This window comes from Poecilia reticulata, chromosome 22, assembly GCF_904066995.2.
Source record: "Poecilia reticulata chromosome 22, P_reticulata-male-v2, whole genome shotgun sequence".
Lineage (NCBI taxonomy): Eukaryota > Metazoa > Chordata > Actinopteri > Cyprinodontiformes > Poeciliidae > Poecilia > Poecilia reticulata.
The window spans coordinates 23,690,836-23,706,500 of record NC_088851.1 but is presented as its reverse complement, the minus strand read 5'-3'; the positions used below and the strand labels follow the sequence as shown (position 1 = coordinate 23,706,500).

General features: G+C 40.4%; 1 protein-coding gene across 5 annotated transcripts in view; it reads right to left on the bottom strand.

Moving 5' to 3' along the window:
- Nucleotides 1-15,665, bottom strand: part of qkia (QKI, KH domain containing, RNA binding a) — an 85,889-nt gene that overhangs the window by 35,496 nt on the left and 34,728 nt on the right. For all 5 annotated transcript variants that reach the window (XM_008399971.3, XM_008399973.3, XM_008399972.3 and 2 more), the window contains exon 3: nt 7,581-7,697. In XM_008399971.3, coding sequence (XP_008398193.1) covers nt 7,581-7,697 — 117 coding nt within the window. The remainder of the gene's footprint in view (nt 1-7,580; nt 7,698-15,665) is intronic.

The following is a 15,665-nucleotide window of genomic DNA, read 5'->3' as shown; positions in this document are numbered from 1 at the left end:
ATGACATTTTTCATTAAATGTTTCAACTTTTGCATAATTATCTTTTAGTCCAGTCAGAGTCTGATGCCGTCCCATGGCTGGTGGGGACAAATGTTTCATATTTGATGCATTTAATATGTTAAATAATAGCTACTTAATCCAGAAAGTTAGCAGCGAGAGAGCTGTATGGCAAAGAGTTGTACAACTTCTTTAGAAACCAACCACTAACCTAAATGCTGAGGTCTGTTTGATCAATCTTGATCAATAAGGAGAAAGGTAGATTAAATATCCGCTTAAAAAAAAGAAAAAAAGTTTTCAAAACCGCATGACAACAAGTGCTTACCCCCCTGCTAGTGGCGCCGATTTGCACAGACTAGTGATAAAAGCAGAGTTGTTTACTTCAACTCCTATAAACCAGCCTCAACTTCAGATCAGACTTTGAGTGGTGAGCTACTGTGAGTGTGTCTAATTACTAACAATACACAGCGTTGCTCTGCAGGCGTCCCGCCGACTTCGCTTCTATACGCTCAACAAGACCTGCAAAGTAAAGGAGAGGAGGCACGCACGCACACAGCTTCAGAGTCTGAGCCGAGTGCCACCCACCTGCTTTTACTCCACAGAGAGCTGTTGCCATGGCACTGCTCTTTACAACACACACACACAAGTTCGTTCAATATTCTGCTCTCGTTTTCCCCTTTTCTGCATGTGGGTGGGGCGACGGCGGGAGTGATGGGGGCTAGTTTAAGCAGCGGAGCCACTATTTTATCACGGCACTGGCTTACGGCCTGCTGGGGGGTGGAAAATGCTGACCGGGAGGTGGATCAGGATTTCCAGGCAGGCGATTCAGGCCGTTCCTGTTCAAAAGTATAACTATAATAAACACATCTGTAATTTCAGCTACAGGCTGTTGAGTTCAGTCAAGCTGGAGTTTAGTTCAGACTGCAGTCGATTAGAGTTGCAGAGGATGCACTAATCTGCACGCGAAGCTTCACAAAACGCAAATGCACCCAACACACACCATGACAAGGTCACCACGCGCCCTCTAAGAGAAAGTGACAGCATGACAAACAGGATGAAGGCCAGAGGGGGGAGGCAGGTTAGAAAGGCGAGAACAGAAACAAGAGGAAAGACGAGAGCCGGGAGAGAAACTCTGAAGTGTCCAGACAAACCGCTCCGCCGGAACCGTACGAAGGGGAGCTGCTTTCAGTCAAATACGATGAGAGCTCTACGTTTATTGAGACCAAGTCTCAGCACAAAATCAAAGGGTGAATGTTGCTTACAGGAGCACCTCAAATCAGAAAATAGTTTGTTTACTTCATGAAATCAATTGAAAAAGTAATGCTGTGTAATTTCAAGAAGTTATTTCTGTTATAAGAAGCAGAATTTTCTTTGAATATTACAATATGGCATAAAACCCAATTAAAAAAAAGATTTTTAAAAATGAAGCTGTGGCCTTCTGAAACAGTATAAGCACTCAATGCTTCAGGACGGAGAAATCCACAGGGCATCAGGGCAGAGAAACAGGAAGTGCTCTAAAATATCCTGGTAGACCTTACAGACTCAACACAGCAGTCCAACCAAAGCAGGTGACAAGGCTCCTAAACTGGTTCCTGCCTGAAAACTTCACACTGGACCTGGAGTCCAAATCAACTTAAATTCTGTCAATACCAGCCTTTTTCCTTCCACTTAACTTCCCAATGAACTTCACTGGATATAGTGACCTTTTTTAGTAATAAGCGTTTCTGCTTCCCAAGTAGAAACTTCATCTTCCATTTTCTGAACCAATACGTTGTACAGCACATGGATATACATTTCGGTAAGTTTATGTGTTTTTTGGGGGATTTTTATGTAACATACTTTTCTGAGGAATTTTGTTTTCATTAGCTGAAATAAAATGCCTGTAATATATCAATCTGTGTGCAATGAATATATGTGATATTTTCAGTGATATGGTCATTTATTGAGATGCACTTGTTGGTAGTATACAGTTTACAACCTTCAGTTTGAGTCCAGTAAGCCTGAATATCTGACACTTCCCGTCACGGTCGAAGCCACATGAAAAGAAGATGTTATACAACACTTCAGGTGGTTTTTCCCCCTCACAAAAGAAGCTTTCACTGTCAACGTCTTCCATCTTTATTCAAACCATAAATAAGAAGTTCAAACCAAATAGTTTCATCCATTCCTGAAGGACGCGTCTATTTTCAGTCAAAGCCTTTGCATGAAGTCTCTATACTACTTTGAACTATATGTAAGGAAACAACCTGGCCCTTGAAATGATGAACCTTCATGATCATATGTTAAACTACATGCATTATTTTGCTCCATAGTACCAATTGTAGATAAAAGAAAAATAATGGAGTAAATTTCCACCAAAAATTCATTCATTTTATATGTTTGCAAGGAAAAAGTTGGGTATTCTTTGATTACAAAAAAATATTAAAAATCCATGATTTAATGCCCAAATTTACAATATTAACACCAAGATGCTAACACATCATAACATTAGAACTTTGTATAAAAATAACTGTTAAGGTTAGAGGGGAAAAAAACAGAAATTTACCAAAATTGTGAGGTCAGAAAAATGACAGACGTCTTCTAAGAGATGCGGAACATTTTCATGTCAAAGCATTTTTCTTGTATCAGATTATCTACAGGGTGCCGACTCGATATTCATTTACACCTCGGAAAATATCCAGATGCACATCTCCTACATTTACCACTTCAGTATTAGAAGATTTCTGTTGCTTTTTGTAACAGACTTACTTTAAAATCTTAGTAAACTTTCTGTTGTTGTTGTTACTTCAAACTTTATAATAATATCAATAAACATCTGTTGCATCATTGTAAATTTATACCTGTAACTATGGAGAATTTTACTTTTTGTCTTGCAAATTAACTTTTCAACCTCAGTGACTATACAAGTTTTTTGTAAATGTTAAATTAAACTAGAAATTTAAGAGGTTTTTTGTCAGAAATGTCCTCAAGTCAATGTAATTAAGGCCACGCAACACAATAAAGATGATTTAAAACACCAGCAGGGGGAAAAAAAAGAGGTTAAATGTTTAAAAGTAAATATATAGGGGTGGATTTCTTTTTAATAATATGAGTACAGTAACACAGAATGTGATCGCTAAAATCTGAAAGGTCAGAGAGGGCAAGAAACTGCATTGAACAGTTCACTTAAATGCCACGACTTTTAGCTCTTCCTGGAAAGATGATACAGCAGCACATCTGAGCCCAGGGTATTAAAAAGTAAGGCGAACATTGAGCAGCAGCCTAACCTTCAGCCGTATGTCACCGTCGTGCCCTGAATGATCACATTAGTTTCTTGTCATTTGCAGACAATGAGGGGAAATGTGATAACAGCAATACTGGCGCAGGAACAAAGGCTTCAGTGAATGTAGTCGAGAAATAGGAAAAAAAAAAACTAAAATTGATTTACTTTAGTGCCAAGAGGCTAATAAAATGTAGCATACAGGCTGCAAATGTCGTTGTAGTTGGTAGGGAACGAAATGTACGAGGCGCGCTGTAACAACATCTACTGGCTGGCAGCAGCTGAAGACCAATTCTGTTCTGTCAGAGATCGTGCTGATACAACAGTTTTAGTTGTTATGTGTTGGCACAATCAGCAAAAAAAAAAAAAAAAAAAAGACGAAAGAAATAAAAATTCATTTGATGGAGAGCGTTTCTTAAACTGCAAGCCTGAAAGGATTTTCAGAGAGGCTCTAAATAAAACAGATGTCTGCACCACTGACTGTAATCGCACTGTGAAGGAGACTAAATAGAATTAGGGAATTGCTTTGGCGAACGGGAAGGGGAATCCCCTCTGTGCGTGTGCAGTGGTCGATAGAACAAATCTGTAATTTAATTGATGTTGTTCTTGCCGTTGTTCGGCATTATTCGTGGGTGAAATGAATAAAAAGAGACCAAAGCTATAACAACATATGGTGCTTTGATAGGAAGATGGCTTCAGAGAGTCCTTCTGGATGTTAGTAACGATAATTACAGAAATGAAAAATGATTAAAAAAAGAGAGAAACCACTCGAAAATCCTTTATCCAGAGAAACTATGAAATATGAGTCTGTGGACAGTTCCACGTGGCTGACCAAAACTAACCAGAAGAAAACTTAAACTGAAGAAAGCTTGGGGACTTTTTATGGTTTTAAAACCATAGGTTTTCCAAATATTGGTATACTTTGTGCAATACTACTGTGTTATATATTAAATACATTGATTCAATATATTGTGCAGCTTTCATAAGACGGCAGACACGGTTCCACATTTTTCATTATGGTGCCACATTATTAAAAACCTAAATATTTCATAACATGAGCAGGGACTAGATGCTTTGATTTGTTAACAGAAACTCAAAGCACAGCACCAGTGACAGAGTTGAATAATACATTTCTCTTTGGTTAAATATATTTTACTGCTGAAGCACAGCAAGAACTAAAAAGCATAGAAGAAATTCAATCTTTTCTCCAATAATGTAGTAGAGGTGAACTATTAGAGTTTCTACAGGTTTCCCCAACTCAAATTTAAGACCTTTTTAAGACCATTATGAATGAAATTTAAGGCCTGCACCGTGACAGAAATGTACAGAAAAAGAGCCAACCAACGAAAAATGTGTACTTAACCCATAATAAACGGAAAAAATGTTATTCAGATAGGTAGCAAAGGTATACTAGCAGCTAGCTACTGGTGGCCTCAACTGCCTGGAGTCGCAGAACGCAATGTTGTCATTTCCGTACAACTCAAACTTTTGCCTGACAGAGAAGAAAAAGAAAAAAAATACAAAAAACCAAAATCATAGAATATCCAGGATTAAATAGTCTTACTATGACAACATTTAAGACCTGAGATTAATGTGTTTAAGGCCATCTTAAGACTTTTTAAGGATGCGCAGGCACCTTGTATTAGTGTTTGGTAAATACAGGCTTGAGCAGTACCTGTTGTAAATAATTAAACTTTAAACCGGAAACGTTCAACCATCTCTCCCATAAGATAAAGGTTGTAGAAACGGTGCAATACCGTGTAATACACACAAATTATTATGCAATTATCTCTGCAAGTTCTCAGAAGGGATACAAGTGTTTCACACACTTCAAATTATTTACCATATTTTTCTCGTTTCCCGTACCGACTTTGCATCCTCTTCTTCACTATTGTGCTTTATGTAACATTGCTGCTTCATCCCCTCTGCCTGCCTGACTCTCTCCCACTGCGGAGCTCCAGTGAGCCGGCTCCCTGTCAGGCAGCGCGGCCCAAGGGGGAGTAACCAGCTGAATTATTGAGAGCATAAAAATGCTGCCGCTAATGGATCCTGAATAAACACACTGGCTTAGCTGCTGCTGTGGCATCCTCCGCTGCCACAGGGCATCAGGCTGAATATACTGAGGTTGAGGAAGCGGTGACTGGAAGCTACTTCTGCGGCTTTGTTTGTGGCTGAGCCACAGCTATGACACACACACGTGGTCTGATCCAGACGCTGCTGGGGCCCTGCAAGCAAATCTTTCAGCCTATTATTCTGATTATGGATGTAAATGCTGGGAGACAACAAGATCCTTTCCACATGACGTTTTTAACAGCTTATCAGCACTTTAATGGAATATTCTGAGGACCGACAAGGAGGAAGGAAGGTCATGATTTATTGAGGATTAAAAAACAGATGTACCAATCAGCCCGAGGTCAGAATTCAACACTGATTGGCTCTACATAGTCATTTGTGAGCCAAGGAGTTTTTTTTCTTTTCTTTATTGAATAAATCAAAATTCAGAACTCTTTCTTCTTTAAACTCACCCTCCAGCTGCATGTACTTTAATGCACTTATGCCAAAAAAAGGGGGAAAAAATAGAGGCTTATGATTTGATACACAAATGTAGATAAGTTTACAATTGCTTCATTTTCTGTAAAAGCTGCTACTTCTAAAAACGAACCAGGAAAACACTTCTGTTGTGTTACAGTCCTTAGGATAAAGATTTGAATCAAAGTCGAAATCAGCATGAAGAAAACTGGAAATCAGGTCATGGAAAAGAAAATAAATGCTGATGAAAATAAAACTTTACAAGAATAGTTCAGATTTCAGGTGATCCTCTGATTTGATAAGAAAAACCGTGCCTCCTGAGTGCATCTTACAGTATATTCTCCTTTTTGTCAGCAGAGTACATGAAAAAGCCTGCAGCAGAACCAGCTGCAGCACCAGACAGAAAAAGAAATACATAAACCGGCATGCATCATTAAGTTTTAGAAGAGACGGAGATTAGGAACAAAATCATAGATTTTAGCAATGAACTAAGACTAATGTCTAAAGATTGAGTCTGCTTAACCATTCTCAATCTCATTTAACCATTTCTGGATCAAATTCAAAAGAAAAATAAATAAATAATCAAAAAACACTGCAGGGGGTCTTCATCTCATTCTGCTAGAAAACATACTGAAGGGAATGAAAGAAAAGAGGAGAAGGGAAGGGATGGAAAAGCTGTCCCTGCAGCACAGTGGCATTTCCAAGATTATGACTCAACTGAAAATCTGTGTCGCTCTGTGTTTTCATCTGTTCAGGCACTGTCAGGTTTTCATGATGCATCATACGCTCAGTGGGGGGGAGCGGCCAGAAAAGGTGCCTGTCACTCCAAAGAGTGCTCTGACTTATTTGAATGGACTGCAATATAGCACCCCTGTCTGGCAAAGCAGAGCAACTAAAGCCTCTGCAGGCGCATCTCAATAAATCAACAGGTCAGCAGAAAGGTGATTGAATTTAGTAATTCAGTTCAAAAAGTTACATTCATCTATTATTTACGTGGAGTAATACAGCTTAAGTTTTATTTTTGTTCATTTCAATGTTTAGCGATTGGAGCTAGTAGAACAGAAATGTTATACGATGGTCAACATAATTATGTTGTACACAGCTGAAAGAGAGAAAGCCACACAATCTAAGAGTGATGTACCTAGACATATCAAGAAAGGTTTAGTGGAAGAAAAAAGTGTGTATACACTCAATTTGTGGTTCAGCATTCTCAGATTTTTCAAAATGTAGGTGTTCATAGCTTGAAAGTTGCAAAAGGTTACAAGGTTTAAGTGGATACAGTAAATAACATAAGGTCTTAACACAATTTTGTTTTTGATGGTCTCGTGTTTGTTTAAACTCGACAACCTTGTTTTTTTAGTACGAGGGGAAAAGGAGGAAGGTTTTTTGCAGAGCTGTACACAATTCTATGTGTTTACACTGTATATGGTTATTTGTATGTTTCCAATCTCAGCACAGAAGCTCCAGATATAGACACGGCCCCCGGCATGAGCCGTTACTACCGCCTCCTGCACTTTCTGCTACGCAGCGCTTCGCAAACAGCGCTATCAGATGTCAGAAAGCCACCAGCAGGCATCAACTGAGCGTGTGCCTGCCTCGTGTTTCTGGAGGCCCACTGGGAAGTTCTTGTGTGACCAGCATGCCACCAAATTTCATAATGTCGCGTAACATTCCCAAAGAGATAATAAATCATTGCAGACAGAGAGGAGAAAAAAAATTAAGCCAGTAGAAGCAAAACACATTTGGTATTAATTGTGTGGAGGAAGAAGAATCGGAGAAAGGCTGATGAGTTTACCTTCTTCTTGTCTCTCATGGAGCTCTTTCCTCGCACCATGATTTTGCATCCCGTCTCTGCTTCCAGCTGTTTGGCAGTGAGTCCCCGGGGACCGAGGATTCTTCCCACAAAGTTATACTGTGAATACAGACAAGAAAAGAAAACCGGTGAATCTCCTGGAAACACACAGGGTGTGAAAGAAAAGGCCTGACCTGTGAGGAAATATGACTGACAGCAGCTTCTTACCTAAAGTACTGAAAAGATGATAAAATAGCTCACATGAAAAACTTTTTTTTATTTGGGTTAAAAACAGTCTAAATAGCAAAAAAAATGAAAAACTGTTGGTCAAGTTTGGTCAAATATTCTGAACTTTTTGTTTCCAGAAGTTTATATAGCTGTTCATTTTAAATTATACAAGAGGAGCAAATACTATTTTTTTGTTTTCAAACAGTCAAACCCAGGCACTCATAATGGATTTATGGTGCTTTTATTCAAATGCAATATTAAAAACACCAAGTTTTAGAAAACAATCAAATTCAGAATGAAATCTTAGAATTTGTGGCAGTGGACAAGCCGTTTACAAAGCTATTTTTTATTTTATTTTGGGGTTTTTTAAATAAGTAATCTTAAATTGCATCAATCTCAAGTATTAAAACTCTGCAGATATTACAAACTTTGACTTCAATTCAAACTCAGAGCTTTGAAATGATGAGTCATGTCTTTAAAAGAACAGGCTGCGATTCCAACTCCTGCATTAGATTATGTTCTTAATACCGTTTAAAAATACATATATCTCTGAATATAAAAGAAAAGCAAGAGAGCGGAAATGTGAATCTGTGAAATTTGGTTCATTTGATCCAGTTACACCTTTCCATAAAGATTTGCGTTAGGATACATAAGTCATAAAATATAACCACTAAAAAAAAATCACAGCTTTGGGAACAAGAAATACTCCCAGCGACTAAATCAGAGCCTCACAAGCTGAGAAAGATGTCTGTCTATTTTCCAGCATTAGGAGGCATGACCCTTTTTAGCTTTGGCATATATAATTTAAACACACTACTTATTTTTAGATCCCACAGTGGAAACAGACAAGAAACCACCTGGGCAAATTGAAATATTAAGGAAAATCGTCACAATGAGCCTTTAATACCATCAGAGAAATTACACTTGGTTACAGAAGAATTTGAGATTTTATAGTTTTCCAACACAGTTTGAACAAAAGCAAGTGATGAGAATCTAAAACTCCAGGCTGTTGTTTTTGTCCTTGTCAGACAGACTTGCCTGCATCCCTGGCCAGTCTCCACCAGGAAGGACACACCCAGTGGCCAGAAAGACGCCGGCACCCTACGGATAATCAGAGCATGTGGCCACACGTGCTTTAAGCCCGTTTCTTTGTCACAAGGCAACTGTCTGTTTGATTAACTCTAATCAGAGAACTAGTGCAGAGGGTACGGTCTGCGGTGCGTGCCGGCGGAGGGATGTGAGGACACACGTCCTCGGCGGTCAGCGCGTGGCTCTGCTTCTGGCTTGTAGGTGAATAAAAGCCCAGAACACAGCTGTCTGTCTGCATCACACAACCAGAGCAAACGAGGGTGAGCCCCTCGCTCTGAGCTTTACAGTGGGACTCCAACACCACACACAGCTATAACCTGGAAACTGCAGTGACAGAAACGTGGGTGTTAAACTCCTTCACTACTGGCAAGGTTTCTTGTTTGCTTATTGTAGGAATGATTTTAAAAAATAATTACAGTTTTGTTTGGGGAGTTGAGAAACTATGACATTTGACAGTATCCTAATGGCTGAAAAAATCTTCCGTCATTTTAAATCCCATAAGATTTACAACCATGAATACATTAAACACATACAGTGAATTACAAATTAAGCTCCGCACATCAAACAGACTGAAAAAGAAGCAGCAAATAATGTCTGAGGTTCAGTCTGGCTGTAAACTCCTGAAAGTACTGCAGAGCACATTCAACGTCCTGCTCTTTGCACAGCTCAGAGTCACTAATATCTCCGTACAAGTGATGGCAGAAAGTGTTCACAGGGACATAAATGTTGATGAGAATCGCCTCTGACAGACAGCAGCGGCCTGATGGAGGGAAGAAGAGCGACATGGAGAGAGGCCAGGCCGGGTGAGCTGACCCTCTTCTGCCGAGGACGGCAGCTAAATATTTGAGGACCAACACTGCCGGCACGTTCCCAGTCTACAGGGTCTTCAGCTCCATCTGTGTGGATCACACTGATGGTGTGTGTGGAGTGCAGTGAGCAGGTGTTGTGTCTGGCAAAGCTATCAATTAGCAACATAAGATTTAAACGGGGACTTTTTAGGACAATGTATCCCAAAACAATATGGAGATGTAGTCAGTAGCACCGGCGCAAACGTCCCCCAATCAGGATTAAAATAATGGCCACTGATGGGTGAAATAAATAACACTGATTATATTCTTCATAGGATTTGATGCAGGGTGGGATAGATTTTGTCCTTGACGTTGATGATGATGAAGAGATTTAAGAGAATCTAACAATGAGAAAATTGCCTAATGTGTAATGGCTACACAACTGAACAGAACATCTCTGAAACCTGTAGGAGGTTCTGTTTAAAAAGGTCCAAGTAAAGCAGAGAGGTGAACCGGCGACAGGGTTGTTGATGGACAAGGTTCAGACCCAAGAAACCGAATATTCACACCAGCTCTGTTTAGTCTGCTTTAGTTTCGTCTAGAAAGTCTGATTCGTTTGGGTGTGAATGTGCAATCAAACTTAGATGTGGACCAAAAAAGCAACCTCTGGTCCTCTAGGTCTCAGTTGGTTTCAAGTGAACTTGGAAGTGGTTCAGATGAATATGTAACCAGAGACCGTTTCAACCGCACAGCATTCTGGGTAAACACAATCTTAACAAAGAGTATCGCGCTAGCAAGAGATATGGTTCATGGTCTTTAACCAGAAACAAAAGAGAAATCCTACAACTTCTAAACTCTGACACCACTCCTTTTTTTTTTACATTTTGTGAAGAAGGAAGTTGTGCTCATGTCCTCTTCAGAGGTTTTTGTGTCATTTCCTTCAGTGGTTCTTTGCGCAGCGCCACCACAGGTGAGGTGGTGAGGGTTGAGGGGGCAAAAAGGTTGTTGGAAGAGTCTGGATCATTTGACACTGTGCATTGTGAAAACCAACAGCATCAGCTGAAAATGTAACAACTGTTGCAACCGAGTCTACTGGACTGTCAGGTGTGAAAACACCCTGTCTAGTGCTCTTGTCATAAGGTGGGAACCAAAGTTCTTTTTCAGAAATATCAACGTCCCTTGTAAGAAAACGTATCCATTCTCTTTTTGAAAAAGTTTTATGTTTTTATTTTTAAAACCTAAAAATAGAAATAAAATGGTGGTTCTTAAAATGACTACAATAGATATTGTGGCTCAAAATGAGTTTTAATGGGGGGCGGGGGGATGGGTCAATGGATGATAGACTATACTCCAAATCGACTAAGTCTGAGTCTCCATTCCTTTTCCAAGTGTCAAGTTATCTATAACAGCCTTCCATACTAAGGGTAAAATATCCATTTATTCTAAAGGCTTTGGAAAGTGGAAATAATTATTTTATTAAAAAACTCAAATCTTACATATTCTCACAGCTGTGTACATACAAAGCCCCCTTCAAGACAAAGGCTCAGTCTGACATTAAAAGGCCTTTGTTTGGCCATGGTTATCACTGCTCCACAGGCGGGTTATGTTATGCGCATTTCTACCGTGTGTGTGTGTGTGTGTGTGTGTGTGTGTCGTGGGTGTGTGTGAACGTGTGCGCGCCCGTGTGCATATGAAACAAAAAGTACAGAGTGAACTCTCGCAGACGTCCTCGACACCCACAGCTGATGGCCGTAGAAGTTTCTGTGCACAGATTTCTACTTTTGGCATTTTTCTTCCACGGATGCGGGCGAACAACAGAGACGACAGCAGCTCCATGAACAATGGTCACCGGAGAACAACAATTGTGTCTTTGACTGCGTTTGTTTGTGGTGGTGGGGAGACAGGAAATGAGATCATGCTGAGGACCCTGGCTGTGTACGCGGAAGGCTTATCGAAGAGCGGGGCGAGGCCGGCACCAGAATACCAATCGTGTATTAGCCAGTCGGGCTTATGGAAATAGGACGGAGTTCATTCAGTGCATCGCATCAAAGCAAGGTGGAACGGCGGTGCACCAGGTTCCATCATCCTGCTCAATCTCTCAATTTCTCTACATCTTCTCACTTACCCTGAACTTATCATATCAATCATTTTAACACTGCACCACACCGCTCTGCAGTTCCTCAGGCTACTGTTGAGTCTTGTTTCAAATAAGTTTTTTGGAGTTTACAGTGGAATAACTTGCATAAAACCTCCAACAGCTTCCTTTCTACATCCATTCATAGCTCCTGGTGACAACACAAGCTTCCCTTTCCTCTGTCGCTTACAGAACATGATCTTGCCTTTCCTGATGTGTTTATCTCTCATCCTCCTGTGTTTAATGCTCTCTAAATGCACAAATCAATCTTTTTTTTTTTTTTTTTTTTTTTTTTAAACCACAACACCCCTCTGGCTACCAGCTGGCTTCATCCCTTTAAATCACTCATTCATCTTTAGGCTGGAATACTTACTTTCAGTTTGTTGACAACTTCCCACAACCACAATCCTATTTACTGGAAATGTAGAGAAGTCAGCTGGAGACTGAGCTTGGTTGATTTTCAGCTTGATCGATGCAGATCGTTGATCAGCTGTTTGAAAACTACAAATGCATGCACCATACTTAAGAGCTAACAACTTTTGGTAACAACACTGCTGTGAAAAAAGATGCTAACTGCTGGGAAAAACACTCAAAGTTTGTAATTTTCAGCAGCAGTGAGGTGTTAAAAAATGGAAGGAAACAGAGTTGTTAGCTGTTCAGAGAGTTAAGAGTTCAGCAGACAACAGGAAGCATAAGGGCATTCAAGGTAACTGTTCACCAGCTCAAAGGGAGATCAGGGGTGTTACAGATCAAGCTGATCATGCAAAATACTAATAATAAGATGTTAAAGAGTTGAAAGTGTTGCTTTGTAATCTTGCCGACTTGGTTTTGAAATGCTAGTGAAACCTTGAAGAACCTTTCTCACGTGGTGGGACATCACCATCAATGTAAACAACTGATAGATAATTGACAGGCTCCTGTGTAGTTACCATAAATGAAGAAGTGATTTGAGAATTAATCATAACTAATAGTCAATTAACAATAAGTTAGACAAAGCTGTGATGTGACTAAATTGATTTTGGTGCTGTGGAGGTGAGTAGGTAGCTTTAATTTGCAATATCTGTCCACACAAACATGGAATTTGACTTCAATTTTGCTTGAAGCAGCCATTTTATTTAGGATGTCTCACAAGGAACTAGAGTGGTAAAGAAGTAAAAATTAAGGATTCAAGTGGTGACATGTTCACCTCAAAGCCCTGCAGGAGTTAAATCTCTCTCTAATCAGCATACCTGGTGTGCTGCTCCTAATATATAGCTCTATTTGTGGATTCTGTTGAAGTTTATTTTAGGGTTACGAACCGGATGGAAATGTAAAAGACAGAGAATAAAAGGAGTGACGCTCATTTGAATTATCCATCCATCCATCTTAGTGCATCAGTTCGAGTAATACGTTTTATTCGTACCCCAGTGGTCACATTATTATCATCAAACCACAGGGAATAAATCCTCGCCAATCATTTCCCTTCTTTAATTATTCAGAGGAGCCACTGTTGTATTGGTCTCAGGAATCCTCTATCAGTGGGATCTGGCATGTGAACGCTGTATCCGATACTGCAGATAAAAGCTGACACCGTGTCCCCAGTGACACTTGTGATCCGTGTGTGGTCAACCTGTTTCCTTCGTCCTTCCTCCTCGTTTTTCCACATCTCTGCCTCTCAGCCTAATGATGCGCAGACAGACGGGGTGAGGAAGCACAGAGGACTGTTCGCTTACAGTATCAAAGCACCGGTACGCAAGCTGCTGTTGGAGGTGTTCCCATTACTGCCCTGAAAGCTTATACTGTTGTCATTTATCAAGTTAACTGGCTTTAAAAGAAAAAAAAACTAAATTCTCCTTGTTTAAGTTATTATTTTAATTACTTATTGAACAGGTAAGTAGAAAGCCGTCAGTTCATTAAATATTGTCCCCATCCATAATTGCTGGATAGCTGCAGTTATTAAAATCCTCTAACCTACCACTCTGAAGTGAGTTGAGGTGAGTGTTTCGGCACGTTGCCAGCGCTGGTAATGACTTAAGGGGGTCAGGAAGATATCAGAAGCTGGCATGATAAGTGATGACACCCTCATGGGAACAATTTTAATGACTTTTCTTGTCCAGGGAAAATGGACCAGGAAAGTCCGCACAGTTTTACTGCAGAGAAACAGAGTCGAGATTTTCTATTTGCAAGCTATTAAAAGTCTGGAATTTACAAAACTTGAAACACTACAGCACTGCAAGGCCATTCAAAGTGCTCCATTACTACCTTTTCACACACACTTCAGGTTTTCACCTGTTCTGATGTCAAATCGTTAAAGATGTACTCTGAGATTAGCTGCAGACCAGAAGCAGACAATTTCCAGCTTGATCTGCCCTCGGAAACTTAAAATCTGATCAGTTTCCTGCCAGCGAATGCACCACACCAACAGGCCACACTCACAACACTCTTCAGTGTGGATATTGAGTGAAGATGAATAAAAGTTAGCCAGGTGGTTAAAATGAAGAGTTAAGAAGTTATTTTTAAAGAAATGCCAAAGAAGATAAAAGGGAAGTTTAATGGATGCAGAGAGATTTCAAACCATCATTTTCTTCAGGTTCATCACCAGAAATTGTTCCTGCCCACAGCATCACCATCTACGACAACTATTTTAAGATACTCAGGTGACAAGTTACAGCAACATTTAATTTCCCTTCAGGTTAAATGAATGTGTTTTTGAATTGAATCAATAAATGTGTAAGGTTCATGTTCAAAGGCTGTTGAATCAAATCTTTGTTCAAGCTGTACGACTAACAAAAGTTACCGATCTTTTGTCTGAAACAACAAAGCAGACAGATACTGTGTCTGTTGTTTAATGAACAAAACTGATTTAAAATCCAACACTGATTATTGTCCCTAAGTAATACAAACAAATTATAAAAAATATGCAGATGTCCTCGAGGCTATTTAGTTCAGAGACGACAGTTGGGCCACAAGAGGGGAGACTGGGGCTTAAAGGGATTTCATTAGTAATTTAAACAAGCTCAAGTGACATAACTCACTGAATGTGGGAAAACATCAGAAGCTGATGGTTTTACACTCCTCACTGTGAGAACCAGCTACTTTTGCACTCACAAGCTTGAAGGCATTCTAGAGTTCAGACGGTGCTGTTGACCAGCTAACTCAGAGTCCAGTTTCACACAGTCAGCACAGCAGAGGTGACTTCCACAATCGTGTGTGTTTGCAGCCAGCAGCTGACCAGTCCTCCTGCTCACCACGGCGTTCTGCTTCAACAAACATAAATACCACGCAGGGGTCTAGAGCTGAAACAGACATGCGTTCAAAAGACCTGCGACACATGCGATCAGACGCCTGAAGGTCAGCGGAAATGACACGCGGAGCTGCCAGTCAGCTGCCTGGCGATGTGCATGTGCTTGCTCGAAGAGCAGCCCAGCCATAGATACGGTTTAATTGAAGGTTGAAGTTATCAGATAGCATGCGACTCGGCTGTCAGTCAAGATGCAGTCACTGCGGTGGCGCTTGACAGTGTTCTGCACCGCTGACGACATCAGGAAATGGCTGACTTTCAAGAATGGTGAGGGGGCGGTTAGTCAGACAGAATGATGGCGATAAGTCATACTCACAAACACATTAGCAGACTGATGTGGAGGGAGGTGGAGTGGGGGACTCAAAATCAAAGGAGGGACACACTTAAGGGAATTAGAGCAGAGGTGGGCTGGCAAGGAGAGTTATTCTGGTAGAGTCAACATAGGAACCAGGCACCAGGGCAATCTAATTATCTAGAGAAACCTGGACCTGGCACATGCAGCCGGGTTGACAGGAGGCCTGGTGAGTGGGTGGGACCTTAGCCTAAAGAGATGGCAAATCGTTGGAAGA